The sequence below is a fragment of the Leptonotus elevatus genome, chromosome 7 (assembly GCF_054856555.1).
Source record: "Leptonotus elevatus isolate MCC_2025b chromosome 7, RoL_Lele_1.0, whole genome shotgun sequence".
Taxonomy (NCBI): domain Eukaryota; kingdom Metazoa; phylum Chordata; class Actinopteri; order Syngnathiformes; family Syngnathidae; genus Leptonotus; species Leptonotus elevatus.
The window spans coordinates 8,841,800-8,861,327 of record NC_141245.1 but is presented as its reverse complement, the minus strand read 5'-3'; the positions used below and the strand labels follow the sequence as shown (position 1 = coordinate 8,861,327).

The 19,528-nt window shown below is 39.2% G+C and overlaps 1 protein-coding gene across 8 annotated transcripts; it reads right to left on the bottom strand.

The window, feature by feature from the left end:
* Positions 1–926: 926 nt before the first annotated feature.
* Positions 927–19,293, bottom strand: agfg1a (ArfGAP with FG repeats 1a). 8 transcript variants are annotated; one of them, XM_086080886.1, is made up of 12 exons: positions 18,932–19,293; positions 13,173–13,266; positions 10,745–10,860; positions 9,219–9,384; positions 8,419–8,575; positions 8,002–8,118; positions 4,406–4,577; positions 4,266–4,345; positions 3,455–3,570; positions 2,437–2,593; positions 2,222–2,316; positions 927–1,746 (listed from the first exon to the last, which is right to left on the bottom strand). In XM_086080886.1, the coding sequence occupies exons 1-12, from the start codon at positions 19,096–19,098 to the stop codon at positions 1,687–1,689; spliced, it is 1,497 nt and encodes a 498-aa protein (XP_085937012.1). In that variant the 5' UTR covers positions 19,099–19,293; the 3' UTR covers positions 927–1,686. The 8 variants fall into 8 exon arrangements, with proteins under 8 accessions (XP_085937012.1, XP_085937008.1, XP_085937011.1 ...); XM_086080882.1 differs by having other exon boundaries at positions 8,002–8,121; positions 18,932–19,292; XM_086080885.1 differs by having other exon boundaries at positions 3,455–3,567; positions 8,002–8,121; positions 18,932–19,292.
* Between the last annotated feature and the right edge of the window lie 235 nt (positions 19,294–19,528).

Sequence of the window (19,528 nt, the reverse complement as noted above, 5' to 3'; positions counted from 1 at the left end):
GTGACTGCAGGTTAAATATAGATTAGCCTGTAGACTAACACTCACAATATGCTGACATGTGCAAACAGAGCACATGCAAACTTCTAGAAGTAGTATATCCCACCGTTTGTGTAAGAAGCACAAAGTTAAAATCTTTTTGAATATCATTTTACATTTAACATACTAAATTCAACATATTAAAATACTTTTTTAGTTTCTTACACGGTATTAGAAACCAGTATCTGAATGACCTTCAGAACCAACATTTGGATCTTCTATGCCACTTACATCATATTCTGTTGTATGCATATGCTGTCGATGACAAGTGTGTACATTTGAGGGAGGGGATCTTTTGTATTTGGCAATAAAAATAAGATGACTAATGAGAAGAACAATCCTAATAATGATTTATCCTTTATCTTAACTGACTCGACAGTGTAGTTAAAGGTCGAGAGAAGAATAGACAATGTTGAGCAAGAGCGCTGAAAACCTTCCACCTCAACAGTCTTGTAGTTTGTTTATTGCAAATAAACTAGGCCAGTAAACTGACAGCAAATGATTGGTTGACACTGCAAACAAAGAGCCATTGACAATGAACCTTATATACGTAGTTTTACTGACAAAATATACTACGGACTGTTTAATTTTGTGTTTGATGAAATGTTAGGGCATGCTAAAATATTTGCTTTCACTTTGGAAGTTCGTCATACTGTATATTCCAGTTACTTGAGCGAAATAGATGTTTTGCACTGCGTGCCCACGGAAAAAAACAACCTCCAGACAAACATGATTCCCAATTCAATCCATAATTTCCTGCTTGAAAGGAGAAATCTAACTTGATATGTGCAAAATGACATTTTAAATAAAAGTTTTTGCTTGTATGATTGATAGCAAATTGGGTAGTCATGCACATTAAGAAATAAATCAATACATACTCACTACAAAGCCATTACAAATGAACTTTTATTTTTTTAATATATATATATATATATATATATATATATATATATATATATATTCATACAGCAATAGAAATCAATGATTTGGTCAATTCTTAAAACTCATTTTAATATATATATACTTTATATATACAAATTAACTTAACTTAAAACTGTCTGATGCAAGTGGTTGTCAGTTTGTGCGCCATCCCGGCATGGATGTGGACGACATTGTGAGCCAGGCCTGTTTCGTGCGGGCGTGGCCTGGCCAAAAAGCATTGCAGCATTCTTTCTCTCAAGAGAACATGCAATATTTGTCCGGTTAACCTAAAAGTATTCTGCACAAATAAACAATGTCGATGGCAGTACGCATTGGCTTTTCCAAGCAATAGTTCCGTTATAACAAACCTTGTATACAAATACTGATATGCGCAAAGAGTGGGTTTGCTTAAGGAAATAATATTCACAGAATTTTAGCATAAAGGTTGACTACTGCTTGCAAACCCAAACTTTTCAGCCAGTTTGACGATCCATTCGCAAATTGAATGGGGAGGAAGAGGAATCAACCTCTCCCTCTGCACTCACCATCACATTATTTTCTCACCAAAAACAGTGTCATGACTAGAACACCTCAGAGTGGTCAATTTGTGTCAACCTGCAATACAAATCTATACAAACATTGCGTTTTAAAGCTACCTGTGAAACAAAACAGTGAAATAGATGCAAGCGTCATCAGTGGACCCTGAAAAGGAGCTGATATGATGGAATGCTATAAGAAGGGATTTGTTGAAGAGCCTCCTGTTGGATATTGCGCCGTTGGCCCCGCACCCTACGAAACATACATGCACACAAATTAACAAGTTAATCATTGATTAAAATAATACTGGTCTGCATCAAGAAATAAATAAGAATCGCAAATATTTTCCACATTTAGCAATAGAAATGTAGCTAGCTGTTGAAAAGAAAGGGGGCTACCACTGTTAGTATTAATCAATCTTTTCTAGATATGCAAAGACAAATTCATACATAGCTATAAAAGTAAGAGAATTTCTCTTCATAAGACAGTGAAGAATATAATTCAGTTTTATCCACTTTATGCTTAGTGTCATGGTCCAATTTGTGACCATAAAATAAATAAATTACACATGCACTTTCTTTCATGTTAAGTCACATCACAATTATCTTAATGTGTTCGACATGTAGCTGAGTCTTATAACATGAAAGACAAGTACTATTAGACTCCAAGCGACTAGATTTGGACGATTTAGACAAAACATAATGTAACACGGATTTGTCTCACTAACCAAAAAAGGGTTATTGGAGACCATTGGTCCAGCCATCGTCTGCCCAAAGGGAGTCCCCACTGGCTTAACCTGGCCAAAGACTGAAAATCCTCCACCTGCACAACAAGTACATATTACAATTGTTGGATCCACTTTCTTCTTCGGAACCAAATGCGACCTTCAATGCACAGTAATTTATCTTTAGTGACTTTTAAAACGCCGATATCCACACACACCATTGAGTTGTTGGGGATACGCTGTAGGTTGCGAGTAGGGCACCTGGCCAGGAAAAGGTTGCTGAAAGGTTCCACTAAAGCTGGTTGGGAGGTTGTAGGCTGCTGTGTTGCCAAATCCGGCAGGCATACTCATGGAGGCGGTGCCAAACGAGGCTGCAAACGAGCAGAGGGTTAAATACTGTTGGTCTCCCAAATTGATTTCACAATTTTGGACTCTGACAACACATTGTTTTCCACTGCAAATATCTACACTGCTTGGCACGGTTGTACATGAGCTCCGGACGTGGACATCACGCATCCCACAATGCACTACGCCAAACACAACCAATGCCAATTTTGCAGGATAGATGTGGCTTGATTATAGAGTTATTGATTACTAAATGATGGCATGATCAGGCACTTGCACATGGCAGCAGATGCTAACAGATGCTACCTAGCAGATGCTTCCCACCACACGCAACAAATTTGGGAGAAATTGTTTTTTGTAAAAACTTTCACTTATGCTGCTATGGTTTTATAGCTATTAGTATTACCCAGTTTGAACTTAACTGATCAACAGAAGCAGCAGAAACAAAAAAATATACGGCACAAACAACGGCCGAATCAGCAGATGCCTACATACAGTATAACAAAAGTGCAAGGCTTGAGTGGAGCTGCTATCTTAAATGGCATATTCACCACACAGAAAGGAGAAAAACAAATCCAGATTGTACAAACTTGTAACCTTCCAAGCCTTTATATGATCGCTAGCAGTGTATTGCTCAGTTAGAGGGAAATCCATTGCATATCTGGAACACTCTCCCAATAGCTCTATTGATGGATTTCCACTTTAAAACCCAGGTACGACAAGGTATGATTAATTTACGGTCTGTATCTTTTTGTCAGCTGAGGTTCCCAGTTCACTGTACCAGCACAATTTAGGTGACATAAACCACTGCTGTCTGCTAATTGGTTGAACAGATTTGGCATGGCGAGATCCTTACTGAGTTTCACCTTAACGGTCACAAAGTGACTGACCTGCTGCTGCTGCTGCTGCTGCTGCTGCCGCAGCGGCGGCTCTGCTGTTGTTCTGGAAAGGGTTGGCTGGTGCGGTTGCGACACCAGCAGCTGCAAAGGGATTATTTGGCTGGGCTGCTAAGGAGAGGGTCAATCATAAGGAGAGTTCAATCAGGATACATAACAGGTGATATCAGGTCATAAAAATTACATGGCAAAAGCATTGCAAAAAGAAACCTGAAAATACCCCTTTTCAATTATGCTACACTTTCAAATTTCTGGAAATAGTGAATATTGCTGATCATCAATGCTATATGGTGCTATATCAAGATGTATATAGAGTCCAAAGCAACATTTTGCATACAGAACCAAGGTAAGGAGTAGCCTGGAAATCCAGACTCACTCTGCGGAGACGGAGTAAAAATCCAACATCCAGCCGAAGAGAGACAGTAGTGAATGACTTATGTCGTCGTTGGGGGAAAAACTTGAAGAGTGAAGCGTCACGTTGCTCACGAAGACGACGTCACGCAAAAAGACGAATTTGATTGGCCGGCCTGTTTTCAGCCGGAGCCGAATCGCTGTCTATGGATGCCTGTCCAGACCCACTTTCTCTTTCTAGAAAGTGGGTGTGGCTTGCCGTGCTAGGTCTGTAGCCGGTGTTATCTCATAATAATGCAGACTTGCAGTCCGTATATCCTTTATATCTATCCTTACAGGATTTCAAAAACGAGGTCACTAAGGTTTCTTACATATACAAAAGCTTTCAATTGCGACGTACCAATTTTTTTTGAAAAACACATTAAAAAAAATGAATGAAAATTTTATTTACTCACCCCCGAAGGTTTGAGCCATACCAGGTAGCGCTTGTTGTGCTTGGGTTGTGGATGCGCCAGTCTCTGAGCTAAATGAAATCCTGGCCAAAAACAAATACCAAGTAAGATTTTGGAGTTAAAAACATTTTTTTTTTACTCACCCATGTGTGCTGCTGCTGCTGCTGTTGTTGTAAACACCAGAAGAGGGAGTTGAGGGGCCAAAAACTGTATCAAGTTCAACTAAAGCAGCATAGCGGTCCCCTCCTGTTCCTGGTGCTGGTTGGTTATGAGACACGGCAGAAACTGAACTCACCCCAGAAGGAATAGCGCCCCCTGAAAGGGAAACACAAGCAACAACAGTACTCAGTCAGCTCAACTAATCAAAAGATTGCTTTTCATTTTGAAGCTCAAGGTGAAAGGTCTGGAAATACCTGCCATATTTATTAACACCAGAATTATTATCTATTTTTTTCCCCATCACCGAACGTCTGCTTTTTCAAGTGAAATGAGCCTTTTAAACCACAGCACATCTTTTTAAAGCCCCTTGAGGCTGAGGCTTGTTGTTTGGGATTATCACAGACAAGGAACCAGAGAATGAACAGATAGTCCTCTTCAATGTGTGGCTTAGCTATAGATAATGAATTAATGATTAAAACGTATCAGCCATGACTCGCCACCAAATTTATTTTAGTTGGGACATAAGCACCCACCCCCCCATACGAACAATCGCTAACTGAAACAACTTAGCTCGATGGAACAAGCTAGGCAGGAGAGGTTTACCTTGCTCTGTTTTGCCAGAGCTAAACACATTATCCAGGTCAGCGAGGGCTGCGTATTTATCGGCAAGGACACGAGTACTCTGTGCGATGTCCCTGCCTGTTCCTGTGGCTTTACTCTGGGAGGACGAACCGAAGGATCCTAAGTCAGCACTAAATGATTTGGGGAAGTTGTCAAAATGTGCAAAACTGGCATTTGCTAGTCCCCCTGAAGCACTGCCTGCATAAAAGAGACAGATTGTAGAGTCATAAGAGGATGTGGGTTGTTGCTGCTCGGTGACACACAAAAGCGAGAAGATAACTAAAACTAAAGTTGGGGAGGAGTCAGGCTTGACTGAACAGTCTTCTACATTGCATCCTCTACACTCGGTTATGTGCAGAACAGCACCTTTTCTGGGTTTAGCACAAAGTGCAAATCAATGAGAGTTATAATACACAAAACTAAATTGACAAAAGTAATGTCATCTACCCTGTGCCAGTTCACAACACGTTTCGGAAGTTTCATATGGCCGCCATTTGATGCATTGTCCACAGCAGTTCTGTGTAGGGACAACAATGCAGGCTCCAGCGAAATTGTACGATTTAAATTTTGAATTTAAAATTCATACACAGAGCTTGAAGCTAGAACATACAAATACAATTGCAAGACAAAGTCTGTTAACCCTTGGAATTGTCTAGATTTCTTAAACTAATCTTCATCTAAGTCTGGTCACAATAATAGAAAAATAGCTCTCAAACTAATTCCACACAATACACCTCTCACAAAACGTTTGTTGAAATCACCAAATAATGTAAATGTTTAAATCAAATCACTCATTCTTTTAAAGTCACTCATTTCTGTCATCAGAATGCGTCATGTTTATTTAGCAGAAAATCTGACCGTCGGTCGCTTGGTTTGCTCATATAATCTAAGGGCTAAGGGTGTTCTGTATTAAATTGGATCCCTTTGGAACGCTATCAGGAACTAGTTGAGATGTTCGAAGAGAGTATATTATCAGCTGACAATGTACACCAATGTCATTTTCTGAGCCAATTAGGATCGAGTATTCACCAAGATCATGTGTGCTCTCACACAAACATTGTAGCAGCACTTTCAAGCAAGCACCTTAAACAAAAAAGGATCAATCTACGTATTTTTTAAGATTTTTTGGGGGGGGATATTGCAAACATGAATATTTTCCATACAGTAGTTTCAATTATCCATATTTTTCCAGACTTGCAAATGTATTAAAAAAAAAAATCCATATTTTCAATATTTGCGAAGAAACGTGTGAATTGCTTTTTTTTTTTTTTTTTAATACGTCAATGCAGCGTCAACCAATCTCGTCACATTAGAAACTTAGGCTGGCTCCTGACTCCAATTAGTTCTTAAAAGGAACCATGACTGTAATGAGAAGTTTGCTCTATATTATTTATTTGGTTGTTACTAACATAACTGAGATGAATTGTTCTAAAATCATTTCCAGTTTAATACATTTTGTAGAAACTTTATTTGGACGTACGGCGCCATTGTTATTTACGTCGCAATGCATTCAGTGCGTAGTGACGTAGAATGGCGGCTGGCTCTCTGCGAGCAATATGAAATTCCTTTAAAGAAAGAAAGGTAAGTCTCCGTAGCGTTCCTAAAGGGACGATCAAAACCCTTGAATGCGTCTGGTGAATGACGAGAGCACGGCGTGGGGGAGGGTGACTCTCCCGATCGCATGTTGTTTCAGAGCAAACTTGTCATTAAAGTCGGAGTTTGTTTTAAAGAAGTCATTAGCCTCGGGTTCACATACTTTTTTCCACCCTGTATAGAAGTTTACATGCTATGTCCAATACAAACATGAAAAGTTTGTGTGATGTTTGTTTGTTGCTATGACTTTGATTCAGAGGTCACATTTTATGACCAATTTATGCAGATATCCATCAGGTAGTGTAATCTCAAAGGGTTCACATGTTTTCTTGCAACTGTACGAAGACAGGGGGAAACATTTGACAGCACTGCATATTGGAGAATGGCCGAGGCCAAACAGTGTGTGACTTACTGAATGCAACCTAGAGAGGAAGAGCAACTGCAAACTCACATGTACTCCGGCTGGATGAGAGGGCAGTGAATGCTGGCAGCCCCAAAAGCAGAAATTGATAGCGATCAAAAACGGAATGAGGAAAATGAGTAATGGGCTAATGAGCCATGTAGGGTGGAGAAACAAACTGAACCAGAACCACACACAAAAAAATAAGAGGTCAAAGCGAATAGAGTGCTACTGAAGAAAAACTGATTGCACAATTTAAGTTTAAGCCTGTAAGAAAAGGATAAGAGATAATGAATCTTTAAAGGTAAGATTCATCAATAAAGTTTTGGCATGGACCTCCCACTGCAAAAATGACGTTTGGGATCTCCACTAGAGGTTGCTGTTATGCATGTGGAGGTATAAACAGTCACTCTTAAAGTGTAGTTTACTTTGGGTAAAAAAAAAAAATTGGGCGAAAATAGGGGGGTGAATCCTGGGAAATCATCCGAAAATATGAAAAAAAAAGTATTTGAAAATATTTGAGAAAAAAACATCTGCAATTATGCAAATTTGTAAGTATGCAGGGGTTGACAGTACTCACATTCACACCAACACAACATTTAGAGTCTTCAATTAACCTAACCCGCATGTTTTTTAATTTTGAATGTGGGAGAAAGCCAGTGCCGGGAAAAAAACCACGCAAGTAGGGGCATAACATGCAAATGCCAGTGGAAACCTGTAAGCCCAGAACCTTAAAGCAGACTTGCCAGTCACAAATCCAACATGCTACACGAGAGCTACTTTATTTCCATAATCATTTAAAAGATTCAGTACATGCCTCGAAATCTGCTAAAACTAAGCAGATTTGTGCATTCTTAAAGTGCATTCTAATCTTGAAGTAATGAGAAAAGCTACCTTAGTCAAGTGATGAATGGAATTATATCAAATAAAATACAAAAGGTTTCCAGTGAAGGTAACTTGCTCTACCTGTGCTTGCGGCTGGAAATGGGGCGTGGGGTGCTGAAGGGAAACCACACACAGACCCTGGAGCGCTCACGAATGCATCAAAATTAGCAAAATCTGCATTTGAGTTGGCATTCTGTGCTGCTGGAGGAGGGGTCACGATGTTCACACAGGCAGACCAACAAAGACAATGAGAGGAGAATGGCATTTAACATAATGAATAACAGATGTGACTTGAAAAAACACATAGGATTATGGGATAAATGTGACATAATCAGAGATGGGATGCCATATGATCTTTAATGCAGATCCGCATTAAAAGCTGAAAATTAAGTATGTACACATGGAATGATATATTACTATTTTCATGGTTTCTGGAATGGCATTTCTGCTAAGACGTTTCTACATTTTATTTAAGATACAAACACATCTCTCTCTTACTTGTGTGACTGTTGAAATGTGCAAAGTTTGCAAAACTTGATCCGGCGCCTGCACTAATTTTTGGTGGGGCAGCAAAGATGTCGCCACCTAGGTCACTGAGGAGGTCAACCTTCTTGTCATGCTGTTGATGGGTTTGCCCACGGCTGGTCACCGGAGACTAGAAGAGACAAGAGACGGAATTGTAAACAGACTTGCCTTACGGAAAGTGGTAAGAGTGTACCTAATGTTATACTAAACATTCAGGTACACTTCCAACCAATAAAATCCATCAGCAGTGTATCAAAAAGTCACCCTTTACAGAGACAGAAACTCAATTTTGATTGATACTGACCGAGGGGTAAATATTTAACAATTATTGTTGTGTGGAACTACTTTGTTTCATTCTCAGAGTGGCTTCTAATATTCTGTTTCTATCAGGTAGAACAAAAAGGTCACCAAAAATCTTAGCAAAAACATTTGTATATCCAGTCTAAGGCTATGTTCACACTGCAGGTCTTAATGCTAACTTTTTACTTTTTTTTGTGAAATTCGATTTTCTATTAGTAAGCGTTCACATTACCTATTAATTGTGACCTCAGTCTGTCTGCTGTGTGAATGTTATGCGTCCGCAAAAAAAAACAAAAAATCTGAATTGTAATTTTCATACTGACAAAAACCTGATACAGGTCGCATTTGGGCAAACAAATCTGATCTGGGTTGCATTTGCCTGCAGTGTGAACAGAGCCTAATATATTCCAACCGCAGGAGTGACAGTTAAAAATTCAGCTTGTGTACATTTGGGAGGACTTTAGGAATCTTACTTGATTAGGTGGGGTGTTCTTGTTGAGATGGAGGGTCAGAGCTGAGTCTCCGAGGAGGGATTTAAGAGGTCTAACTTCTGGAGTGCTGCTGGTGCTGCTGTTTGAGGAGCCAGAGATAGACGCATGTACAGATGCCACTGCCTTGGCCTGATCAGGAGGTACATACCTGGGAAGCAAAGTACACAACAAACCAACTAAGATAAAACAAAGATTAATTTTTTCAAATTTAAATGGAATGTTTATTTGCCACTTTCAGCTTTGTATCATCAGGGGTCATAGCTTACCAAATTGAATGATTATTTTGATTGGCACAGTTCCTTCCTGATGCAACAACTAGTGATGCACCGAATATTCGGCCACCGAAAATTTTGGGCCGAAATAAAATTAAAGCCGAAAGAATATGGCTGAAAAATATGATGTTGTGGTGATGCAAGCAAAAAAACGCAAGCAAGCGTCTGTTTGAATTAAACAGCGAACTCGAGGGTGAGTGTCCGCCTCGCTGGCTTTTCACCATGTGAGTTTGCGTCGGTCGTTCGCAGCAGCTCCTGGGGTCATTGCGCACACCGGAGGAGAGGGGCGTCGTTTGGTGTACAACATTTAAGTGGGTCGAAAAAATACAGAACTGCCGTGTACTGCAGTACAGGTGAGCCACTCTTTCTCCTGCAGCACCTTCCCTTCTTTTTTTTTTTTTTACAAGAGCCCCTCGAACGCTTCCACTTTTTCACTGGCATCCTAGTGGCCGTTCTAAATACTTTAGCTAATGCTAGCACTATTGCTATCAACAGTTTTAAACATGGAAACACTTGCCGTTATCTCCGGGTGGCGACAGACCTGTGCAGGATGCTGTGTGTGACTTTGCAGTTTGTTTCCGAATCAGATTAGCTGGTGCGAACAAATTTATTTATTTATTTTTAAACGTTGGTGAATATGTGAATGTGCCAATTTTAAGTGCCCGCACCTTGTCCCGCCGCACGCATATCTGTGTCCGCCTGTGCGAACTACATTGACTACCGCACCGCCAGAAAATGCTCAAACCTCGTTTGGTGTTTAATGTACCATTAGCCAACATGTCTGCGGTGTGGGCACATTTCAATTTATATTGTGCTTTAATAAAATGCCAGTGCTAAATAAATATTTTATAATAATATTATAATTTTAATTAATTATAATAAATGCAATGATAGTAAAAATTGGCATAATTTTTTTTCGCCGTTTCGATTTTCTGTTTTTAGTCAAGCATTTTTTATTTTCGGTTGCGGCCAAACATTTTCATTTCGGTGCATCCCTAAACTCAACCATTTTTTAAATTTTTTATTTTATTTTAACCGCGCTTGGGACCTGCTGGGATTGGGTCTTTTGGCACTGGCCGGGAATAGAACCCATACCATCGGCGTGAAAGGCACATGTACCACTAGATTTCAGTTTTTTTACACTACACTACATTTTCCTTATTTTGACTAATTCAGATGCAAGTCTGACAAAGGTTCTTTGTTATTCAAGGATTTAACTTTCAAGAATTGCCTTACCATCGCTTCTTCTCATATTTTTCTTGAAGAAACTCCTTGACTTTCTGTGGTTCTCTAAAGTCTGGTGCCGATAAGCTTTTCCCATCATGAAGGCCGAGCCAGATCTGTCTACATACCTGAAACATTAACAACAAGAAAACAAATTAACTTTAGACACATTTTTTTAGCTTGACTTTTAACACATTCTACCAAACCGGACATGTTAGACCACTCACTTTGTAATTACTTTTATAAAAATCGGGATAAAGTTTAAAATTAACCAAGAAAATATTTTCTGCCCCCCCCCTTCTTTTTTTTTTTTCTTCCTAAATATGTCTATGAGCATTAAGTGGACCCAAAATGTCCCCCATAAATATTAAGTTGCCTAATTTACATGATAATAAATGCCCTTATCTTGGAATTATTTATTGACAGTCAGATTCATAGATTTCTTGTGTATGCCTTCAGAATTGGTGGTTTACTGTAAATCAAGCAATTCATGCCGCACACAAAAAAACACTTCTGACATATCATATTTGCACACCACTGCAATCTATGCCAAGTGTCTCTATGGACAGACAGAAGGCCACTTGAAGGCTGGAGTATTAATAAAACAGCTCTGGAGGATTTATGACTCTGCTTTAACCTCGAGTCTGTTGCTTTGTTACAGCTTTAAATAGACACTACCTCCTAAGTGGCAATGCTAATTTTTTTTACTCTCGGTCCCAGGAATTACTGCTGAATAATGATATAGTTTAGTCTGTCCGGTCTATCAATAATCTGAATGTGGGTAAAGAAAATAGATTCAAATGATTAACTGAAACTGCAAAACCAATTTACCGTTACAAAAGCTCTCATGAGGATTGCACTGTGAATTATTTTTTACCCCCTTCTCCAGTGCATAGCATTTTTGGTTGAAAAACTGAAATGACTGTTTGACTTATTACATTTTGGAGCTTCATTTGCATAGTGGTCTCCCACACTATTTGGAAATAAAAAAAGAAAGAAACAATTACATTTGTAATAAATAAAAATGTGTGTACATAAAAATGATCACCATTAATTGTCCTCTTTTGGAGTCATAGTAAAGATATGTTCTCAAAAAGAAATCACTAACTTAATTTTTAATAACATTTTGAAATGATTGACAGGTTGGCATATGACAGGTTGGGCCGAACCATTCTGCTATAGCAGTGGTAGGGAACCCTGGTCTTCGAGAGCCGCTGTCCTGCCTGTTTTCCATGTCTCCCTCCGTCAACACACCTAATTGATGAACAAGATCGTTATCAGGCTTCTACAGAGCTTGCTGATTAGCTGATCAGTTGAGTCAGCTGTGTTTGAGAAGAGAGACATGGAAAACAGGCAGGACAGTGGCTTTCGAGGACCAGGGTTCCCTAGCCCTGTGCTATAGGTAGACTCAGGTTTAAACATTGCCCCGATCCATCGAGGTCACTGATCTGAATATATGACTGGATAGCCGATAGGCCAAGACTTTTGAAGCCATGAGGCCGCCATATTACTCCTTCTAAAAAACGTTTCTCGGCAAACGATCCAATACATTTATTTACAGTATCAAAGCATTTGAAATTGAGACAGTACTTAGTAGAAACAGCATGATTTATAGTGTTGTATGTATAAATGATATGCTTAATGATATTTACAGGAGGAAACTTGTATATTTTTTTACTAAAGAATTATAACTAATTCAACAAAAGATGCCTACTCTGCCAAATCTAAGGTAATATTGGGGTCTAAGGAACTGAGCGATAAAAGAAAAAGGGGGTCTTCAAAGCAGCACATACCGTCCACTTGTTATTGTTTTTGTCTTGTTTAAAAAATAGTGACCACCCCACCACAAACCCCCTCAACACCGCTCCCGGCCTATACTAATTGGCTACGAACTGTATATCTCTAATCTGTACGTTTACACAGTAGTCTGCTCGCGAGATGGAAGGAGCAAAATGGGCGCCCTGACGCTTCAACGGCTTGTACGGGTGTGTATGGGCTATTGGCTATCCAGTCATATATTCAGATCAGTGATCGAGGTATTCCGAAAGCGTTTATATGAGTAAGAATTCCAGTTATGAAAGGTGTAACCCAGGGGTCTTATTCGGATTTTTAAAAACCCGAATAAGATCATATTCGGGTTATTGCGCGTGTTTACATGGCCTTACAAAACCTGAATATTGCCAATATTCGGGTTTTAAAAGGATTATTGCCTGCATGTAAACATAGTCACTGTTCTACACAACTTTGCCTGACCCCCCCCCCCCCCCCCCAAAAAAAGACTGTGTCTGACCTGAGGGTTTATATAGAGCAGTCTGCACCATTTTAAAAGGGACTGTGTTTATCTTTCATGTAGTGTATGCGTGTCTTTGGATCAGTGTAAAATTAGAGCGGTTTTAAAAGTGTTTTTGTTTTCTTTTTACCTTTGACAGCCAAAGCCTACCTCATTGCCATTTTTCTGTAGAAATTCTATTTCCTGTTGTGTGAAGGTTGTCATGGAGATGGATTTGACTCTGTTGGGTGGATTCAGTCCTCGTCTGTGGATGGAAAAAAAATAACAGGCATCCATTTTAATGATTTTATTGAAACACTGTTTACAATTTCTACAGGTTAAAAAAAAAAATTCTAGGAGGAGGAAAACGAGCTTAGAGGCACTGTGCTGCAGTACATATTCGTAAAATTCATTATCTTCTGGGGTCTGTGACCAATCTAGTATTATCTATAGTCTTGAAAATAGCTTGCTCTCTTTAATGATGCAATGGTGCTTGCTTCTGCCTACACCCTTTCGGTTGTATATTTATGTATGGAATTTGTTTTTGCCCATGTTGAATTTTTTATTTATCTTGCCAATAAATCAAATTTTCATTCATTCATTCAATGGTTGAACAAACATGCTGTTTTTGGAGTCTCCTGCTTTGTAACACAAATTTCACCTTATCACCCATGGCTTCAAGCTTTAAACCTAAGCAGTTAGACCAACATGGTTTGATTCATTGATTGACACTCTCAGTAAGTATTATCTAGTCAATAAGTTGATCACCATTGACACATGAAATTACCTGCTATTATGAGAGGTTTGCTTTTTCCCCATTTTTTGATGTGTCAAAATCATATCAGTTCGATGGTTGGCAGAGCAGATTTGCAAGATACTTGTATTCATGTCATCCAACTTCTGTAGAATGGTAATACATAGGTCAAGTGGGGTTACGTCCTGCCAAGTGCAAATCTCCCGAAAGAGATATTCTAAGTAAGAGTTCCTCAAGGGAAAGCCTCCACCTTCATAAGGAATGTGTTTACGTAATGAATTCCTGCTCCACCTATTGCGCAACCACAATTATTGGGGTAAAAGATCAGCAAGGCAGTGATGTCCTTCTAATAAGTCTTAACATGCAAACATTAAACAATGTTCCCAAAAATATGGTACTAATATGGGTCACTTGATCAAAAGCCCAACTTGTCTTGACCCGAGCTGCTCAAAGTTACAGTGTATGTTAAGACTGCAGACAGAAAGATCAAGTTGGGGCATGAACAATGCCAACTCTTTTGCAAGTCTTGATGAGAAAACAACATATCTCCATTCTCCACCACTTCCTGTTGCACATGCACATCACATGCTGGTTACAACACAGAAAGCTATTCTGCCTCCTGTCTTACAATCAGATCAGGCTTCATACAAATCAGTGGACAGTGTGCTGTGTACATGACTTCTGACACTCAAATAAGATGTACAATTCAAAATAATTATAAAATTCCCTGACATTTTTTTTTTTAGCTCTACTTTAATAGACCATTCAGTTCCATTTCTTTTGTATGACTATGAATAATGTTTAAGCATTACTTAAAAAGTGCTTGCACAATTCATGAGGGTATAAGCTAGCAACAGTTGTAACCCATAAACCATGGAATGGCTGAATTGTATTTCCATTATTTCCTATGCGGAAAACTGTCTAAAAATACAAACAATTAAGAGATCCACTACCTTCACCAAGATATTGTACACCACAGGAAAAGGGTAGATGGTGATGAGAAACACAACTGACCACATTATTTCCGCTCAATTTACCAATTTGCAAACCCTTCCCCGGTAACTTTTATGTTTATTATTAGTATGAAATGATTAAACCCATTAAAAATAGAAATCAAATTAGATTAAAACAATTATTATAAAATATTATGCGGTTGGTTTATATCATGCAGTGTCATCAACTTAGAGGGAGCCAAAGATTTTGAGTATAGAGTAAATAAGCACACACGTAATTGCAGTACCAAAATGTTAAAGAAGTGATGTTCTACCAGCAACAAACAAATCTGGTAGGAAATTAAGAGATGCACATAATTGTCAAATGGAATCAAAGTGACTTCCATGATACAGGAAAGACTTATGCAAGCAAGCAACTGTATGAATGAACAGAACAGGAAGGAAGGCAGCTTATTGAGTTGCCAGGTAATAGGCTAATTTATTGTCTTGCAATTTATGTTCATTTTCAAATGGTTTCCTTTAGCAAGACATTTTTTTTCACATTATGACGACCCTTGTGAGGAAAATGGACGGATGGATGAATCTTGATTTTTAAAATAGTATGAAAAAAAACAAGAGTACATAGTACATACAAAGAGGAAACGGAAAGTTAGGCAGACAACTGCATATAAAAGCCACAACCCCCAGTCGAGAAGTTTCTCATCCGAGTGTGAGAAAATATTTATCCAAGAGTGACTTTTTATAAGAGTACAGGTACCTATTAAATCACAGGGATATGCAACAATAAAAACAAATAATGATTCAACAATGCTAGCTTGCCCAGTGCCCATAAACATTTCTGAAGAGAAGCCAACAAATTTGGTACTTAGTTGTTTGTACTCACATCGAATGTAATGTAAAACTGTAATGACAAACACCACACAACAGTTTATGTATTTATTTCTTTAGGTTCTGACTCCTGATAGAAACACAGAGCAAAATATGCTTTTTAGAAGGTTTATTGCCCAACCACAACAGGTCACTGTCTCCCATAACCTATGGCAACACCACGCGCACACACACATCTCTTTTTAGCAAACCACAGTAACTCAGACTCGCCCGAAGCTTTCATTGTTCTCATGTACACACACTTGTCTCACACATCACACTCAGGCCCCTGAAACGCTGTAGTATGTATATGCCAGACCTGCAAAGTCGCTGTAACACTGCCACAGCACATTAAAAAACAACATGCAAAATACTAACTATAATAAAATGTACATTTTTGACATAAATTAAAACAGTTATTCAAAAGAGAGGGGAGGGGGATTTGCTTAAGAGCATAGTCATTTGCCTCAGTCATAGCCGTTTGCCTTATAACAGTGTGTGTGTCCATCACTTCAGTCATGTATTCTCTTATTTCGGCATCTGAGAATGGCTTCTTGTTACTGCATACCCAAAATTTACACCACTCTAATCCCTTGCCCAACCAGAAATTAGTTTAAGTTTATCCGTAAAAGGTTTGTTATCATTTCTCCATTTTATCCGAAGGGAACCAGCGTTTTCTGAGAATACACATATGGAAACTTACATTTTTTTATTATTTTTTTAAAGAGATAGATCAGCTGTTTTCAAGTGGACAGGGCCTATACAGTCCCTGGGATGACTGAAAGAAGGATGACATTTTTTTCAGTCTGTTGTTCATTGAAATGCTGGTTTTCACAGTCCACTTTTATTTTCGCAGCAGTAATGTGCTGACTAAGGCTCGACGATATGGCTGGAAAATGAATCATAACATAAGTACAGGATTTCATATTAATTGATAATGATAATTATTGATTTTTTTTTTTTCCATTTTAAAACTTTTGGGGCGAATGCTTCCACATTTTCGGCGAGTGCTTTATGACGCAAAGGTTAAAAAAAAAATACACGAACTGAGCACCAACTAAAGCCGGTTTACGTCCATCGATCCAGGTCTGTGTATTGTTATGAAGCTCTGCGTCATAAAGCACTCGCTGAAAGGTGGGCATCCATCAATGACAGTCCAATGTAACAACGGTTTTGGCCAGCTCTGAATTTAGGTAAGTATTGTTTTAGATCAGGGGCAGGATTGGTTCTTGAATACTGTGGCGGCCCGACCTACTGGCCCTCCCCTCTACTATGGAGGACCTAAAATGCCAAAAAAGAAAAAGAAAAATTAAAAACGTTTGTTAATTTCTATTTCCATATATACAGTCCTGCTCAAAGGTTTGTGAACCTCTTGAGCAATTTGGACTTTCCAATTGTTTCAACCTGATTTTGCTGTTCAATTTGAAGACTGAACCATTACATTTTATATAAAATAACAGGTGTGGGTTTATAAATTATATGCATTGTTCTTTACCCCCCCCCCCCCCAATTAATTGTGTAGTCAAAACTCAAACTTAACATCAAGGGATTTTCAGACCTCTTTTGCTGCATCTGGGACACATGTGCATGCTTCAACAATAAGAAGAGAAGTCAATCGACAAGGCTTTCATGTAAGGCTTGCCCATCTCAACTTTGCCAGAGAGTACCTGGAAAAACCTGAAGCTTTTTGGAAATCCCTTCTGTGGACAGATGAGTCCAAAATTGAACTGTTTGGTCACAACTGAAACAGTCATGTTTGGTGAAAAGTCAACACTGCATACCAGCAAAAGAACCTTCACCGTAGAGTGAAGCATAGGGGTGAGAATGTTAAGATTCTGGGCTGGCTTTTCATCCTCACGACCTGGACGACTCCACATAAGCCAGGGAATCACAAATTCAGAGGAATATTGTGAAATCCTGGATCATAACCTGAAGCCGTCCTTTGTGAAGTTACAGCCTGGTAGACGATATCTCATGCAACATGACAATAATCAAAAGCATTCCAGCAATACAACCAAGGAATGTCTGAAGAACAACAAGATTCATGTTCTAGATGTGCCCAGTTAAAATCCTGACTTAAATTCTTTCAAAATTCTGTGGCGGGGAGTTTATGCTAGATGCCCATCCAACCTCTCTCAAATGGCTGCATTTTGCAAGTTAGAGTGGCAAAAATTCCCCCAAAGTAGATGTGAAAGACTGATATATCCCTAAAGAAAGTGTTTGGATGAAGTCCGATTAAGTGAGAGGTTCACATACTTTTGTACCCATGAAATCTGAGTTTTTCTTAAATCAACAACTTTTGTTCAAGAACGAATGACAATATTATCATTCTTTTTGTTCAAGTCCATTATTTTCAATGTCAGCATTGTAGATTTGGGCATGACTAAACATTTAATAAGGTTATTTTAATATTGTATATAAAAAGTCTGTTTTCATTTATCACTTCATTTATTTTGGCAGTGTTGGCCCTCCATACTCTGCATTCCCCTGAATATTGTTAAACAGTTGCTGCAGGGGTGTTTCAGTGTCACCAACTGGTTTGATGTTATTAGAGAAGGATACTTTTATTTTTGATACTGTAATTTCCCATGTGCAATCAATATTCAACTAATTATAGTTTTTTTTTAATGAGAATGATTCGTTATTCTAGACAAATAAACCATTTCTGTAAACGTTTTGTCGCTGCAAAAACACGTGAAGTGAAACAATCCTTATTTAAAATCGTTATTCTACCCTGATGATGATGACACTCATCCCACCAAGAGGACTTCTACACTTCTGCTGTGACCACAATAGTTACCGCCACAATTACAAACAACACGTCCTTAGCAACAACTGCAATCTGAATGTCAGTCGGTGAAGGCTTCACTAATCCCAAATCCCAGGCTACATACAGATGCTTGATTACACAACTGCACTATCAAGCTTTAACTCAAAACACGCTCTACTGTATACGCGTTACAGTCAAACGACCCAAAATAGTTAGTTGTATCCTATACGTGCATGTACTATATTTGGCAAGCACAGTTAGTAGGTTTGACAAGCAACTGGTAGCAGGCGCCCTGTGTTGACTTAGCTTGTATAAATGTCACTTCGTTCACCCGGCTGCCATGAGAAGGCAAAGTCAACCGGGACAAATGTCAGTCGGTCAGATCAACACTGACGACATCGTGTCAACAAGTACACGTTAGAACTCTCAGCAGCACCAAGGTTGTTAGAGCAACCGTCGTTCGTTAGCCAGTAGCTAGTAGGCTAACTGCTCGTGGCAACCATATGTATGGTTAAATCTAGTAGTTGTTGTGTGGGGCTCGCGCCATGTCCATGCTACTATAAGGTCGAGCGACTTGGTAACTCACAGGATGCCGGAGCAGGAGGTACACACGAAGGAGCCCACCGTCATGTTGGCATAGGTTGGGCCGCGCTGGTCACAGTCAAAGCACTTTCTGTTAGCAGGCAAACTCGTCATTTCCCTCAGCATCTTCAGGTGTTTCTCCTCTTGCTTTCGTTTCGCACTCGCCGCCATGATTGTGCCTATACAACGCGATTCGACTAAAAAGAAAGAGAAGGCGACCTAAGGTTGAAAGGTGTGTGCTTTATAAAGGTTGCCAACCCGTTTAGCAGTCAGACAGGACAGGGCGGAGGGAAGGTGGGTGGCTCTGTCGTTGACAGGGCGGCCTCGCTACTCCTTGAGTTTTGGTGGTGCGTTTGTGGTATGCTGGGAAGTCGGAAAGCAACTGCAACGCCCCTTTGGTGCAGTTATCCAATGCTAGGGAACGCCAATATCAGATGGGGTGATTACAGACGTACAGATATTTGCTCGCTGAACTATCAATATTTGTGACGTGAGCATGACGTACGTTCTTGGGTACTCTGAGTCATTAGACATTTTTTAAATGTTGATATTGTTTTTCAATAGCTGTATTTCACAGGGGGTTTTCCCAACAAACTATAAT